At 38.1% G+C, this 15839-nt stretch overlaps 3 protein-coding genes across 5 annotated transcripts in view; 1 reads left to right on the top strand and 2 right to left on the bottom strand.

Moving 5' to 3' along the window:
* The window catches only part of LOC109215723, a 10757-nt gene extending 4075 nt beyond the window's left edge, over positions 1-6682 (top strand). For all 3 annotated transcript variants that reach the window (XM_019379838.1, XM_019379835.1, XM_019379837.1), the window contains 10 exons: positions 418-486; positions 1303-1419; positions 1539-1616; positions 2237-2299; positions 2422-2518; positions 3425-3503; positions 3605-3816; positions 4129-4274; positions 4704-4826; positions 6088-6682. In XM_019379838.1, coding sequence (XP_019235383.1) covers positions 418-486; positions 1303-1419; positions 1539-1616; positions 2237-2299; positions 2422-2518; positions 3425-3503; positions 3605-3816; positions 4129-4274; positions 4704-4826; positions 6088-6240 — 1137 coding nt within the window. In that variant the 3' untranslated portion in view covers positions 6241-6682. The remainder of the gene's footprint in view (positions 1-417; positions 487-1302; positions 1420-1538; positions 1617-2236; positions 2300-2421; positions 2519-3424; positions 3504-3604; positions 3817-4128; positions 4275-4703; positions 4827-6087) is intronic.
* Positions 6683-7472: 790 nt separating this feature from the next.
* Positions 7473-10053, bottom strand: LOC109215726 (cytochrome B5-like protein). Its single transcript, XM_019379844.1, has 5 exons — positions 9786-10053; positions 9623-9660; positions 8395-8472; positions 8184-8275; positions 7473-7872 (listed from the first exon to the last, which is right to left on the bottom strand). Exons 1-5 carry the CDS (start codon positions 9865-9867, stop codon positions 7806-7808), a joined length of 357 nt encoding a protein of 118 aa, XP_019235389.1. The 5' UTR covers positions 9868-10053; the 3' UTR covers positions 7473-7805.
* Positions 10054-13653: 3600 nt separating this feature from the next.
* On the bottom strand, positions 13654-14031 carry LOC109215722 (ribosomal protein S12, mitochondrial). Its single transcript, XM_019379834.1, has one exon. It carries the CDS (start codon positions 14029-14031, stop codon positions 13654-13656), a length of 378 nt encoding a protein of 125 aa, XP_019235379.1.
* Between the last annotated feature and the right edge of the window lie 1808 nt (positions 14032-15839).

Below are 15839 nucleotides of genomic sequence, written 5' to 3'. Positions count from 1 at the left end.
CAAGGCTCAGGACTAGATATCTGTAGGGCGGACAACATAACATGGGTCACAATATCAGGTAAACCAAAAATAAGAATGGGGTAGCCTCCAATACCATGTGAAGAAAGTGGACCTTGGGCTTAACTCAACCTCAAGACTAGCTCGAGAGATGACTATTGTCCAAGACCATATAAGGAGACAACAACCTATTTCCTCCATCAATGTGGGACGCTTAACAAATTTTATGCCGTACCAAAAAAGAAAGACGTTCATTATTATTCGAAGGATGAAAGTTGTTTACCTCAATTATTTCCTTGATATGGCATTTTCTGTGTTATTTAGTTAGAATTTTTATCAGTCTGGGTGCGTATTCATGCTCCCATTGCATGTATGCATTGCATTTCTTATACTCTTCATTGTTTTGTGTTCTGCTTACAGGATGTTGATGCTAAAATTATTGTAGCCGGCCTGTCAACAACTTGTAGTCAGAAGATTCACAATCAATTGGTATGTATCATGATTCCTTTTTTAATTCGTCTTCTTTATGTTGATGAGAGAAACCAAGCCTTATCTCTTTTAGAATTGCATGGTTACAGGATTTACCATTCTTTGCTTTTCCTAGATGGAGCAATTTGTATTATCAGAGTTTAGGGTTGTGCTTTTCTTGTTGGTGCATAAGTTAGTAAGAGAGGATACCGTAAAATTATCATTAAGGGAACTTCCTTGAATCTCAACTTAAACAATTCAAAATATCTCTTAAATTTTATATGCTTTGTACTGTGAGCATGAAATGTTGAAAACTCTTGAAAAATTGAAAGCATTTAATGGTAGGCATAACAGACTGATGCAAGGGAAGGCCACAAAGCGAGTACATTAATTTCTCTTTCTATTTCAACTGTCTCTAGACTTCTAAAGTAAAGAAAGAAGTCATCTACCCACATGAAACCCATCCTATTTCTCTTTGATTCTGCTCTTCCTCCCTCCCTCTCCCTCTCCCTCCCCCCTCCCTCCCCCCCTCTCTCTCTCTCTCTCTCTACTTTTCCAGTTTCCGAATTATGCTTCTTCCGTTCTTTGTTTCGGGACAAACCAATTTGAACCATTGTCCCTTAGAAGAGTCAGATTGCAGTCAGATCTTGTTCGAGCTTATTTAGCCCATTTGATGTAACAGATGGGTGTAAGGATTTTGAAGAAGAGGGATTAGACTAGAAGGAATGTGGTATCTGTTAATCGAGATGTATTATTTAGGTGGTCGCTGTAAATAGGTTATTTTATGAACTATTGCTTCGTTGATCTTCCTTACCTGAATAATGGTGCCCTTTATAGGTTGGGGTGGAGAAAATGCATAAAGACACCAAGTACGTTTTATTCCTTGATGATGATGTTAGACTGCACCCTGGATCAATTGGAGCCCTTACTACTGAAATGGAGAAGAATCCAGAGGTAATATCTTCTAAATCCTGAAGCAACTTTATGCTTTGGCACAGTATGCCAGCTCTAATCAATGTTCATTTCACCCATAACACTGGAGAAATGTAATACTTTGTCTGTATGCTTTCCAGATCTTTATTCAAACAGGATATCCTCTCGATTTACCATCTGGAACTTTGGGAAGTTACTGCATTTATGAATATCACATGGTATGTCATTTATGCACATCTCTATTTTCATTTGTGTGTCTGTCAAGTCCCTTTTGGTTTTTGCTTCTATTTCCAATGTGTCATCTCTGTAATCTGGAGGGAGATTTTAGAGTAAGCTTGTCTATCATTATCGTAGTCATTTGTTTTCACTAATTGAAAGGTGTTGGATTTGTACTTTGTTCATTCTGCTGGTTTTCAATTTAACATGTTGGTTGAAGTTTTCATTTTTCCATAACATTTTTTATATCAACAAGGGAATATTTAGAACTTTATTGCTTACACTAATTTTCCATGATTGCTTAAAGTTATATAGTTTGCACTCTTCTATCTCCTCTTTTAACTGCACACAGAATTGTTAGTTTTTTGCGTTTTTTCTGTTATTATATCTTACATTGGAAAGAAATGCGCTCCAGCTCTTACATGCTGATTCCTGGTCGACTTGAATCTTCTCCTTTAACATGACGGTTTTGAGCTTCCTATAAGATTTCGGGTGATTTGTCTATGTTGCCCTTGTGTGTCTTTAGTGTACATCCATAGGCTTTGCAAAGGTCTTATATTAACTTAGTTTAACATTTTGCTAACTTTCTGTTTCGTATTGGTTCATTGTCATTTAATTACAGCCATGTTCTATGGGATTTGCTACTGGTGGAAAAACATTCTTCCTCTGGGGAGGATGCATGATGGTTAGTTTTTACCATTGAATTTGTTCCATGTTTCATGAGTATAGCGATGTTCCCTTCTTGTCAAGCTTGTTACTCATATATTGCATTTCGTTACAAATTATTCTGTACCTTTTTAATTCCAGATGCATGCAGACGATTTTCGAACCGATCGCCATGGTGTAGTGTCAGCGCTTCGAGATGGTGGCTACTCAGATGACATGACTCTAGCGGCTATAGCTGGTAAAGTTTATCTCCAGTTGCTCACCCCTAACTGTTACTGCACAAGAGCGGGAATGCAGCTGGTGCATATCCCCCTCGTAGAACGTAGTTGGGAGAGCCAAATTCCAAGGATACCGAGTTTCTAGTTTTTGTGTTATTCTGTGTTTGAGTTGTCCCACATCGGACGGATTTGAGGTCCTTGGTCTCCTTATATGGCTTGGGCAATCCTCACCTTACAAGCTAGCTTTTGAGGTTGAGTTAGGCCCAATGTCCATTCTTATCATGGTATCAGAGCCAGGCCCATCCCAATTATTGTTACCGATGTTGGGCCCCCATTTATGTTGTCCACGCTCCAGAGGCCTGGGCGTGAGGGGAGGTGTTGAGTTGTCCCACATCGGAGGGATTTGAGGTCCTTGGTCTCCTTATATGGCTTGGGCAATCCTCACCTTACAAGCTAGCTTTTGAGGTTGAGTTAGGCCCAATGTCCATTCTTATCATTCTGCAACTATCTGCTTTTTACGAATTCTCCTGACTATGCATCTCTTACCCATAAATATGCAAAGATCTACTGTTCTCTGAACTTTTGTATTCTCCTCTAGTCCTCTTTATGTAGTAATTTACTTGACAATGGAGGAAATTTCTCAGCACATGCATAATTTAAGTAGGTGTATGCATTTTTTGTTGTAGTAATTGTTTCGGTATAGTATTTAGGGTGATTATATAACCCTCTTGAAGATATTGAATAGTGACCCTCTTAACGACCATTGCCACTTACTGACTTTTGGTACTTCTTATTTAGCTTTAGGATGTTCTGGGAATTAATGTGAGCAGTTCCACCTTACTAACTTTCTTCTGTGCAAAATCTCGGTTCTGGCGTGGAAGTTTCAGGTTCTTAATCTTATTTATTTATTTTGCTATTTTTTCTAGAGGAACACAAGAGGCTCATTACATCACCACCAGTTGCAGTCTTTCCACATCCTCTTGCAAGCGATCTTACCTTCCCTAGGTTTGTGAAAAATATATCAAATTCTTTGTTGAGATATTGAGATAAATTATGATAACTGCTTGTTGTAGGCTCTCCTTATAGTTTCTTGTGGTATTGTGTAGATACTGGAATTATTTGAGAAAGCAAACATTTGTACTGGAGTCATATACAACAAAAGTTAACTGGATCATGAATCGGGCTTTATTTACAACCCACTGCTATCTGTCTTGGGGTTTTGTAACTCCATATGTCATGGCTGGGATTCATGTGGCAGCAGCACTGAGATTTTACTTTAAAGGATACTCTCCTGATGATACAGTCTTGACATGTAATGGTGAGCACACTACTGTTGTGTGAGTAGAAGTAGAATACTTTGTGCTGGAAACTTTGTCATGTGCATCGTTAGGTTATCGTAATGATGATATTTATTCTGAACCTAGGTAGCGGCATGTGTATATACCAGTGTGCAATTCCAAGTAGTTGGGAATTGCAAGATCTTTTTTGGGTTGGGTGGTGCTTCTTGAAATGTTAAATGGCTCTTAATTGTTCTTGAAAAATCTCTTTATGCTACAGTAATTTTATTTTTGGGAACTTTGCATATTTCATCCTCTTTTAAGCTGGATATGATTTTTTGGTACTTTGTCAGGGTTGTTACTTGCTGGATGCCTTGCCATCTGCACACTGATTGAACTTCTTTCCATGTGGAACTTGACAAGAATTGAAGTTCACTTGTGCAATATGTTGTCTCCGGAGGCACCTCAACTATCACTTGCTTCTTATAACTGGTGCCTTGTAAGTCCATTCAGATTTGCAACACAGGCCGAACAGTTCATTTCCTTTTCTTCCCCCCTTTTATATGGTTTGATCTTTGTGGACTACAAGATTTTACTGAACTTATTCTTGCGAACAATTATAAGTTTGAAAAGTGGATGCATTTGCACGTGAATCAGACACCACGAGAGGTTAAAATGTTTTACCTAAGAAATTTATTTGCTCTTTATATATTGAAAACAGAGGGTTCATATAGTCAAGCCCAACTTGTTTGGAATTGGGGAGTAACATGGTCAAAGGTGGTTTTATTTTTACCTATAAAAAGAATCATGGACCAAGCTGGTTTAAAAATGATTAGATTTGAGTATGAATTCACTGTATGGTCCTGTTTTGTAGCTTTTGATCACAATAAGTCATTAATGTTTTATTAAATGATGTTTTATCGAGCAGGTATTCATTGCAATGCTCGTTGACAATTTCTTATACCCATTGTCTGCGATGCGTTCCCATTTTTCTCAGTCCATCAATTGGTCTGGTATCCGGTATCATTTGAAGGATGGGAAGATATACAAGGTATGCCCTCCTAAGCCACCAGCTTTCAGATCATTGTATTCCTTCATAGTATCTGCTTGTCGATGATACGGAGTTCGCTTTATCCCTCTGGTTAATTACCTGAAAGAAAAAGGGGGGGGGGGGGTGAGTAGATGTAGCAAAGAGCAATTTTATTCTACTGCATCAAAAGGAAACACTACTTTTTATTTTTATGGGATCAGGAAAGAGAAACTTCCACTAACTCGGTCAATTTTATTTTCTTTTTTCTTGAATTTTATAACGTCCCATATTGGGTGTATAAGTGTATCTGTAGGAGTTTAAAACATCTTGACTAGATGTAGCAAAGAGCAATTTTATTCAACTGCGTCAAAAGGAAGCATTCCTTTTTATTTTTATCGGAACAGGAAAGAGATACTTCCACTAACTCGGTCAATTTTATTCTGTTTTCTTGAATTTTATAATGTTTTATGGGATCAAGAAAGAGAAACTTCCACTAACTCGGTCAATTTTATTTTCTTTTTTCTTGAATTTTATAAAGTACCATATTGGGTGTATAAGTGTATCTGTAGGAGTTTAAAACGTCTTGAGTTGGACTAATCAACCGTTGCTTTAAGGTTTTAAGTTAGATGCTTGGAATCTTTCATATGGTATCATAATCAATCTTTAGTAAGCCAATTCTCACACTAGTATGTATTAAAATTCACGTGAAATTCAAAATCCTGTTACAAGTGGAGAAGGGTGTTGCGTCATATAATGTCTCACACTATAATATCCTCACATGAGGTACCTAAGGGTATCTAGAGAGGTTTTTAATTGTCTTGTGTAGTTGTGTTAGACTACTTCATCTGTTACCTTAATTTCCGGTAAGATACTCATCTTTTCACATATTTAGTTCTTAATTTTTATATTTGATACTTGTTTATTTTTATTATTCTATGCTTTTTATTTTATATAATGTTGGACTGACATAAGTTTAAATGGAGCAACATGGAAAATGAAGGTTAATACAGCCGACCCTGACTTTCTTGGGATTAAGGCATAGTTATTTATGTTATCTAGCTTAGAGAACACAACTAACTTAGGATTGAAGCATGGTTCATTGATTGGTTGATTGATTTTCTGATATTCAGTTTAACTCCCATTATCTGTTGAGTAGTATCTCATGTTTATATTGATACTCTAGTGGAGAAAATCAAACCCGTTTTCGGTGTCTGAGTTGGTCTATTTGGGTTAAACATATTGAATTTAACAATTGAGGCCATCATCGATCCCTTTTTTGCAGATCGACAGACACAAGCATTTGGTTCCTAAAATTACAGACTTGGCAGGAAAAGATTTGCTTGGAAAGAATGGATCAACACCTAAGGTTGCTATCATTAGTTCTTTATCCAGAACTCTAGCTCAGTGGCGCCAACCGAAGAAATATGACGTTTAGATAAGATCCTAACAGTGGTAAATTATGTGATTCTTTTGCTCCCTTGGTGGTAGTGACCAAGGAATTGCAGGACCAATTTTTTGGGGTTATTTATCCCTGATTTAAGGGCACTTCATTGGTATAGGTTGTAAGTGTAAGGTTTATTGTTTCTGGCTATTAAATTCATCATTTCATTCTTCACACTCAGGCCTTACCATGCTTGGGCTGGTTTTTTGTAATTGTAATGTTATTTGTAATTTGATGTCCATTTCAATGTTAGCTTAACATGTTCTGGTGCTGTATTTGATTGGTTGACCAGTTAGATGGTGGCAGATGATCGGTCTTATTGTTTCTGGATATTAAATTCATCACTTCATTCTTCACATACAGACCTCCCATGCTTTGGTTGGTTTCTGCAATTGTAATGTTATTTGTAATTCGAGCTTAAGATGTTTCTCTGACATATTGGATTGCTGAACAAGATAAATCTGTCGTAGTAGATTCTATGTGTATTCGCTTATTCGGTTTGATTTTGTATTATTTCGATTTTGATTCTTTTGGTTTGTAAATATGCAAGTGAATACGAATCGAAAGAAGAAAAACACTCATTTTACATGCATATAAAAATACGACAGCTATGCTTCTTGGTAATGTGCTGAATAAGATGCCAAAGATTAAAGTTCCTCTTGAAGAATCTTTAGACTATATAAGTTGGTATTGAACTATTGATGATCGCAGATGCTGTGTAGGCTTCAGATTCAGAAAACTACTCAATTAGGATTTCATTTCCAGTGCCTGTTTTCTGGTGAATCGTTACCTTTCCAATTGTTGTCTTTTGCTTGATGCAAAAAGAGTTATCATGACAGTAAATAACACCTCACCAAGGTTAAGTAATATTATAGGAAACTTTAGGGGATTATGTTAGTAGAAGCTTGAAAAGAAGATTGGACTTTCAGATTGAACTAGAGAAGCATGGGCATAATTTGGCTTTTGCTGCTGGCCATAATGAATTGATAATTGCTTGCTTGGTTTGACAAGAACATGACCTGTTTCAAGCTAAAATTAGTGTGTAGTATAAGTTGCCGATCTTATTCTATGGCAAAGCTTATACTCAACCAAATCCAGTAGCAACAGAACTTACCAAAGCAATGCAAATATTAAGGTTCGACCATATTCTAAATCTGCAGTCCACCTAGGTTTTGCATCTTATTATAACTTTGAGACAGATATTGGAATGAGAAGTAGAGCCAGTGTAGCAAACTTATCTTTCCAAGTGCATGATGACAGTTAAAATGATTTTTGTCATTTCCTTTTGGACTCTCCATTGCAATGAACTCCGACATGGATTCCTCTAAGGCATATGAGGGCATGGAAAATTGCAAATAACAATTAATGAATGCCGAGGCACATACACCAACGGACATGACAAATTGGGTTTCAAATCCATGGAAAGCTGATTAAATATAGAAGGCCCACAGTACAAACTGAAATAGGGGAAGTCAGCACTGCAGAGATTGAGCATTGGAAGATGGGAACACGGCAAATTGTAACCGGATAAATATTTTCCTATCAATCCATGGAAGTAATCATTTTTCCAGATCTCCGATGCAGAAGTCATCAATCATTTCAAATACGCGTGTAGCATGTTGTGGCCTGCAACATGAATGTGACCGTAATTTTTATGGTTAATAGAATCCAACTATTTAGATAATACAACAGCCAAGAATGAAACTTTGAAAAATAAGGCAATGGCGGCAACTGAGAACCACAAACAGAATAGGATCAAGTATGCTCGACGATTACATATTTAAGACAAGCTCTTATAAAACAAAAAAAATTGGATTACCAGAGGGATACTAAAGCAAAAGACAAATATGGACATTTTTATTTGTAACCATTTATCTCCTCTGGCATTTCCATCTGTAACTGAAATTGTGAAAGAAACATATTTGACAAGGACTTACCCATAGAAACCTTCAGTTGAATCATCGCCAGCATGATCTAAGATGGCATCACCCCCTGGATGTTCTTCAACATATGAGGTAACATCATACACCTAAAGACAGAAAAAAGCAAAGAAGAAAAGATATTAGGAAATTAACATTAAAAGGAAAGGTTAATGTTAATACAGGCGTAAGTAATACTTTATGTGGTCAAGTAGAAATCTAATAAAACCTTTTCTTTGATAATGATCCAGCAGTCAGTCCTCTTGTTATGTAGCGCAACTTCAGCTTTGCTATATGTTTTGAATGCCTTCAGTTCAAAAAGAATACATCCCAAAAGAAAGAAAAAGAAGAGGAATCAGAAGAGAAAAAAGGAAAACTGAAAGACATGAAGATATTATACAAGTGCTGGTGCACAAAAAATATGCACAGAAAGAAGATTATTAGATCAGCCAGTTGAAGCTTTGTACAGTTGCCTAGCAAATACTTCGATAGCGAGAAACAACAATGAATAATTGTTTCAAACACCACCACCCAATTTGTTGTTCTCCGTCCTTTTACCATTTCCTTAAACACTCCCCACCCCCCACCACATCCCCCCACCAAACCGAACGAAACGCCACAAACAAGGTTTATGAATAAAACATGTATCTCAAGGAAAGGAGGAAAAAAACAGTTCAAGCAGTGTTTCGCCTATCATCTATATAGAGATAAACCTAGTACACGAGGAGTAAACTACAAAGTTCACTACTACAACTGATATATCCATGAGTTTACAAAAAAAGGAACGCACAACTTTTGTGATATAACCATGCGTTTTATCCAGTTTTGCAAATAAACGACGGGAGTAATTTGAGATGTCACACCATTAACAACAGTCTCTGCTTCTTTGTCTTCTCACAACGTTAGAATCCCCCATCAGTTACTTGTACGGCCTATAGTCTCGGTCTCCTAATATGATCTTAGGAAATCCTTATCATTTGAGCTAGCTTTTGAAAATTGAGCAAGCTAATATCCATTTTCTTACCATGGTATCAGAGTTAGATCTATTCCTAATGTTGGACCGTCCACGTTATCTTTCTCTACACTTTAGACGTCCTGTCCGGGGCATGCCAGGGGTATTAGAATAGTATATTAGTTGCTCATTGCTTGAGTTGTTTTTTGAGTTTGAGTTAGACCAAATCAGTACAACTATTATTTTACAACCATAGTTATTAAGGGAGCAATGCATCAATCATAAACGACCTAAAATTTAACACCAAAAATAATTCATCATAGACCAAATCAGACAACCAAAAATACAACAACAACAACCCAGTGAAATAGTGAAATTGGGGTCTGGGGAGGATAGTGTGTACGTAGACCTTACCCCTACTCATCCGGACTAGAGAGGCTGTTTCCGATAGAACTTCGGCACAAGAAGACCAAAAATGTTTTACATAATGTATAAATTAAAGTACCTGTTTCTGAGCATTTGAAGTAACCTTTTCAGGCTGATCTGCATAATAAAACAACAAATGACAATAATCAAACATCAATTCTGGATATAAAAACACTTGAAACCCACATAGATTCATAGAAAAACAAATTATAATAGCTGTTACAGAATTGGATAAAGCTTACCAGATTTACTGCGGAGTCGAGGTATTACGATGAGAACAGCTAGTAAAATACCCAACAATATTGTCGCCAATGTAACATCCATTTCTCAACTTTAACTCTATTCGTTGAATAATGGAGCAAAGCGATTAAAAAAAGAAAAGTGGAGCTTGATTCTTGAATTTCCGGCGAAACTTTTTGAAGTTAGATTCGCCTGAGATTGGACTGTTGTTGACAGTATGTTATCGACTCTATCGCCCGGGTTTGGCTGGACGGGTATTGGGTGATGGGTCGGGTTGTTGGACTTAAATTACATTACTTATTTATTAGGGTTGAAAAAAGAAGTATATTTTTATGAGAAATTTTCATAAAACACTATCTTTTAGTGGTAATTAGCTGTAGAAATGGCATGGTGTAGCCACTATTTAAGGTGGTATTTATTTTTTATCCAGCAATTCTAATGTTGAGCAAAAATATCCACTGCCCTATTAAAATTAATATGAAAAGACATTTTTACCCTTTCTTCCCTTGCTTTTCTTCCCAAACCCTTGCTTCTCTCTCTCCATGCCTTCTCCATAACTGTTGCATTATGTTAAGGTGGCGGAGCCTATCTACACAGTCATTCTAATGCACATCGCTTGTAAGCATTCATTAAAAGACAAAAGCTCTTTAACAGAACTTTTCAATATTCATGGTTCAAAAGTTAGTAACAGAACTTTGTAAGTAGGGTGTAGACCTTCTGCTCTCCTTGCATGGTTCAGTTGGAAAGCACAAAATAAAAGAAACAAAAATAATGATTTCAATTCATAGCCAAAGAATAATGTCGCAGACTCTCCCAAATTTAAATCTTTTAACTTTGATTTTCAAGTTCAAAAGTTAAGGACAGACATCAGTTACAAGTTCAAAACTTAAGGACAATAGGTCCTTAACTTTGATTTCCAAGTTCTAAAGTTAAGGACAGGCAGTCCTTAACTTTTAGTTTCAAGTTCAAAACTTAAGGACATGCAGTCCTTAAGTTATTGTTTCAAGTTCAAAACTTAAGGACATGCCGTCCTTAAGTTATTGTTTCAAGTTCAAAACTTAAGGACATGCAGTCCTTAACTTTGAGTTTAAAGTTCAAAAGTTAAGGACAGACAGTCCTTAACTTACAGTTACACGTTCAAAAGTTAAGGACAAGCAGTACTTAACTTATGGTTACAAGTTCAAAAGTTAAGGACAATAGGTCCTTAACTTTGACTTACAAGTTCAAAAGTTAAGGACGCTTGGTCTTGAAGTTTGAGTTCCAAGTTCAAAACTTAAGGACATGTAACCTTGAAGTCCTGAACTTAGAGTTCCAAGTTCAAAAGTTAAGGACATGTAGTCCTGAAGTCCTGAACTTAGAGTTTCAAGTTCAAAAGTTAAGGACATGTAGTCCTGAAGTCCTGAAGTTAAGGACATGAGCAGAAGGGTATTTTTGTCCGAGCAGTTAAAGTTTATTAAACCAGTGGCTAAAGACTAAAGACATTTAAAACGCTGGCTTTAAAATAAAGACATAAGCTGTTAGTGGCTATCTGTGCACATCGCCCTAATTAGCTATCTATAGATACCATTTGCTATATTACGGATTGTAGATACGTTTTTTGTTGTTATAAGATGTATTAGATGTATTTAAGCTACTGTATTCATGAATACAGTATCCAATTCCGATACTGTATTCATATTTTGCCTTCTATATCTTATATAGACTTTTAGCGTATAATAATTACCAATACGAGGACTATCGACTTCGCTTTCAACTTATAATAGAAGGGTCTCCTCTTCCTTCATTTCGTAAGCTTGCTAGCTTACCGACTGAACCATCATCATCTGCTTGCTTGGTCACTTTCGTGATAAGGCGCTTAAAAGGATTCTGGATTCTATATATTTTGGGAACTAAAAGAGTGGCTGGTTGAAGGGAAGCCAGAAAATCCAGGGAATCGACGTCCCCCAAACCATTAGACTTCCAGAGAAGAGGAGTCCGGTCGCCATTAAAACCCTTCTCGGAAACCGAGGAAATATCCTACCCAATTCCGAATACTGGGTAGGATTCACCAGCCGCTAGACATAGCACATAAGCCAACAGTAGTATGAATGGGACAGGAACTATTCGACCTCTTTCAGGAAAGGGCCTGACACACGGGGACACTGGCTGATCCCGCCGACAGGAGCAAAGGAAGGTCTCTTTCGCCTACGAGCATTTGTACGAAGAAAGGAGTCTCGTACAAAGGGTTGGAAAGAAGGCTTTTACCTTATTTCAGGTGGGTTAGTGCGTATCTGTTCGGGCGGAGGCGGACAATGAAAAGACAGAAAGGAACGAATGATGCCAACCAACTCGACAAAGACATTCAGATATGAAAAAGATAAAGAAAGACGTGTTAAGCTTGTGTTTTCCCAGCCGACTCGCACACTACCGTCTTTTTTTCGATTGAAGAGTCGGACTCCCTGACATTGCCTTTGCATCGCAAGGAGGAAGAAGGGTCTATGCCGAAAGATAAAAGGGTGCTGCATGTATAAGTCCAAAAGAGCTATGATGACTCTCGAAATGGAATTGGAAGAGCAAGACGGGCTAGGGCTGGCACATTAACAGGATATTCAATTTGTGATAACGATGGCGGATAAACCAGATAATAATCTTACTTGTCCCCAACGCTAAAGTACCGGGCATTTTCGGGGACTAGCCCGCTTCCACTCTTTTATTTTTTTTTTCGAAAAGACAAGGAGGATTAAGAAGGCCATCATTAAGGAAAACAAGGCAATAGCTTCGGTTAAAGCAAATCCCAAAATAGCATAACCTAATAATTGTTTTGCCAATGAATGATTTCTCGCAACAGAATTAAGGAACTGAAAACATTTCCAATACCGGCAGCAGCTCCCGCTGAAGCAATTGTAGCAGCTCCTGCGCCGATTAATTTTGAACCTTATAATCTTACATAATAATAAAGAAAGTTTAAAGAAAGTTAGCTCTTTATTTGTTTATCTCGCCCTTCTTTCTTTTCTTCGATTTTAGATGGTAAAAAAGAGAATGGAATTTCCGATCTTGTACCCAAAGTGCGGTACACTGAACACCAACCCAAACTCCCTACCCTCATAAAAAAAAGTTACCCCCTTTGTTTGATTAGTCAGTTTTCAAGAGGGGGAAGTTCTTCTGGCAATCTCAGGCATACTACTAATCGATTATTTGGCCTGATCGAAACAACCTAGGAAAGGTTGTCAGCCTACATAACCAACTTCTCATACCAAGGGAAGAAGGTATCAGATCCCTGTAGTTCGAGCCCTTTTTTTTTCCCAGTTCCTGTACGTGGAATGATTTCCAGTGAGTAAAGTAGTCTGGGGGAAAGATAAGCCCTACCCACTATCCTTTCCCCAAAAAAAGGGGTCCAGAAAAGTGTGGCTGATTTGTTCTTTTACCATGTCAGCCACACTCTCATTTAGTCGATCTTGATAGTCCGAATACGAGAAGTGTCTTAATCTAGACACTCTCCAAGTTGATAGGATCCAAATGAAAAAAGGAAATACAATGGTAGGATTTGCCATCTTTCTTATTAAATAATAAAAAACCAATTGATCGGGAAAGGTGTTGTTCATGGTGGTAAGCGAGGGGGGATTGAGTAAAGGGATAATGCCGCTTTTTACTAATATAGTCCCGAGTTGGTAATTAGAGTTAGAAGCTTCACAGCTTCCTCCACTCACCTCCACGGGCGAATATAGTCTACTAGACTCTTTCTTGGCTAGTCTAGTAGACTATATTCTAGGTCATTCGGAAGGGCTCCGTATAGTTTTGGGGTGTAACGTTGTGGTTGTTCCCTCTCCTTTCAGTCGAGTGACTTCGTACCTATCCTTACCGAGAAAAACGAGTTCCAGAGGCATCTTCCATTCATATCGATTTGGGTTTTTCCGCACCATATTTTGATCTGCCTCTTCTTCGATCCGGAATTCCCAGCAAATCCTTGACTCCTCGAATACAATGGAATTTCACACCTGGCGAATCTTTCACTCTACCTCCTCTTATTAAGACCATAGAATGTTCCTGCAAATTATGACCTTCGCCTGGAATGTGAGCAAATATATCATGTCGATTGCTCAACCGTACTTTGGCTATCTTACGTGGAGCTGAATTAGGTTTTTTCGGTGTTCTCGTTGAAACACGCGGGCATACTCCTTGCTTCTGGGGACATTGATCCAAAGCTCGAGTACGGTCCGTGCGCCGTTTTTCTTCTCTACCATGACGAATCAATTGATTTAATGTAGGCATCGCTCTTTCCTTTGTCCTTCCCCCCAATTTTTGCCCTCTCACTAGTGGTTACTCCCGATCCGAAGCACCCCTTTTCCATTCATAGAGAGATCCAATCGTCAAAATCAATAAAAAGGCCATCATGGACCAAGATCCAAACGGATCAATCTTGTTGGGAGGTACTGCCCAAGGAAAGGAAAAGGTTACTTCCGGATCAGGAATAATAAATAAAATGGAAACAAGATAAAATCTTATATCAAAACGACTTCTGGCATCACCGGAAGGATCGAAACCACATTCGTAGGCCGACAATTTTTCTGGATAGGTCGAACTATTGGAAGAAAATAGAAAAGGAAGACCGAGTGGGAGCAAAGAAACTAGCGGACTGATCACTAAATAGATACAAATAGGTGCAAATTCTGACATCACCACAGAAAACTTGGTTCTTTCGCTCCTTGCTGGCGGAGCGGCATACCGGAAGAAATTGGAAGATCGACGACGGAACGAAGAACGCTATTTTACGACAGCAACACAACAAAGAAGAATTTTATGGGGCTTCCCTGTCGAGAATTAAAAGTTTTTCTCTTAGAGAGGCGTTTTCCTCGCTTAGAAAAGCGTTCCTTCTCTCAAGAGATTTCCATAACTCTCGTAACTCTAGGCGATGTTGCATTTCCAATCGCGCTTGGTGCTTTAAGTTTATAAAGCCACGAAAATGATGCGCTTGAGTTCCTTTTAGATCTTGATAAAAAGGGGAATCATGCCTATCGACACATAGACTTTCTAAGACCTGGCATAGAGCAGGGTGATTGAATTCTAAGGGTTCAAGGTGCACCCTCAGTATGGAATCCAGGTCTTGTGGATCAAAGAAGAATTGTGGATCCTCCCGACCATAAAAAAAGGAGTTGATAGAGGGAGGAAATCTGCTCTCGAGTCGCAAAACACAATTCCCGCACCATGACCTCGTACTCCCTGGGTGAGAGTCCCTGGGTTTGTAGGCGCTGTCGTCCACTCATTCCGGATCCTTATCCATATAGTGGGATAGTAGCTTCAGCTCAGATGGGAGAATACCAAATAAGAAAGAAGTAAAATAGCATCAAACAAATTAAAATAGATCCTATATCCAAAAGTTACCAAGCAATAAAGACATATGAAATATTTTAGAATAGAAAGAGCCCGCTGTAACTTGGGCCTTGTTATATAGTAGCAAAATAGTTTCACTTCTAAATCCAAAGGGAGATAGAACCTAATAAGAATGAGGAAAAGGCATGACCAGAAGAATTGTGTGAAATAAGTGAATTTATCCAGTTGAGGCATTCTTGATTGATTGAGACAAAACGATTCCCTCAATACAGCTTAACTCCGTCAAGCCTGTACGAGTAGTGAAGAAGTATAGAGCACTTTGGTTGGTTGTTGACCAACGGAAAGCATGGGAGAAAGATGCACAAACGAAAAAGGGCTAAAAAAAAGGACGAAGTAATTTCATATATAAAAAGAGCGGTACACTGAACACGAACCCAATATCAAAGAACTAAAGAGGAAGCTAGTCGATCATTCAACAGCAGGAATCTACCCTAGGATCCAACCTGCCAGCTTTCTTCTCTTATGATATTTCGAATAGCGAGAAAGTGAAATAATGGGGAATATAATGGAGCGGACTAATACTCTATTCGACTAGAGGAAGAATCTTTATTAAATAGGATGCCTCCCAAGCGCCGAGGGGCTAACCGTCATATTCTCAATCGGCTTTGCCTCGCTGCATACTTTCGTTTAGTATTCCTTACAGCTATTCTCCAATCACCCGAAAGCAGCGGCGAGGCGGACATTGATTT

Source organism: Nicotiana attenuata, unplaced genomic scaffold (assembly GCF_001879085.1).
Source record: "Nicotiana attenuata strain UT unplaced genomic scaffold, NIATTr2, whole genome shotgun sequence".
NCBI classification, from domain to species: Eukaryota; Viridiplantae; Streptophyta; class Magnoliopsida; order Solanales; family Solanaceae; genus Nicotiana; species Nicotiana attenuata.
Note: the sequence above shows the minus strand (reverse complement) of the source record. Positions and strands in the feature narration are given on the sequence as shown.

Coding starts and splice junctions, on each gene's coding strand:
- LOC109215726 (XM_019379844.1), bottom strand. CDS start 9,867: ATGGATGTTACATTGGCGACAATATTGTTGGGTATTTTACTAGCTGTT. Junction 8,276..8,394: donor GGATCATTATCAAAGAAAAG/GTTTTATTAGAT, acceptor TTCTGTCTTTAG/GTGTATGATGTTACCTCATA. Junction 7,873..8,183: donor TCAACTGAAGGTTTCTATGG/GTAAGTCCTTGT, acceptor TTCATGTTGCAG/GCCACAACATGCTACACGCG.
- LOC109215722 (XM_019379834.1), bottom strand. CDS start 14,031: ATGCCTACATTAAATCAATTGATTCGTCATGGTAGAGAAGAAAAACGG.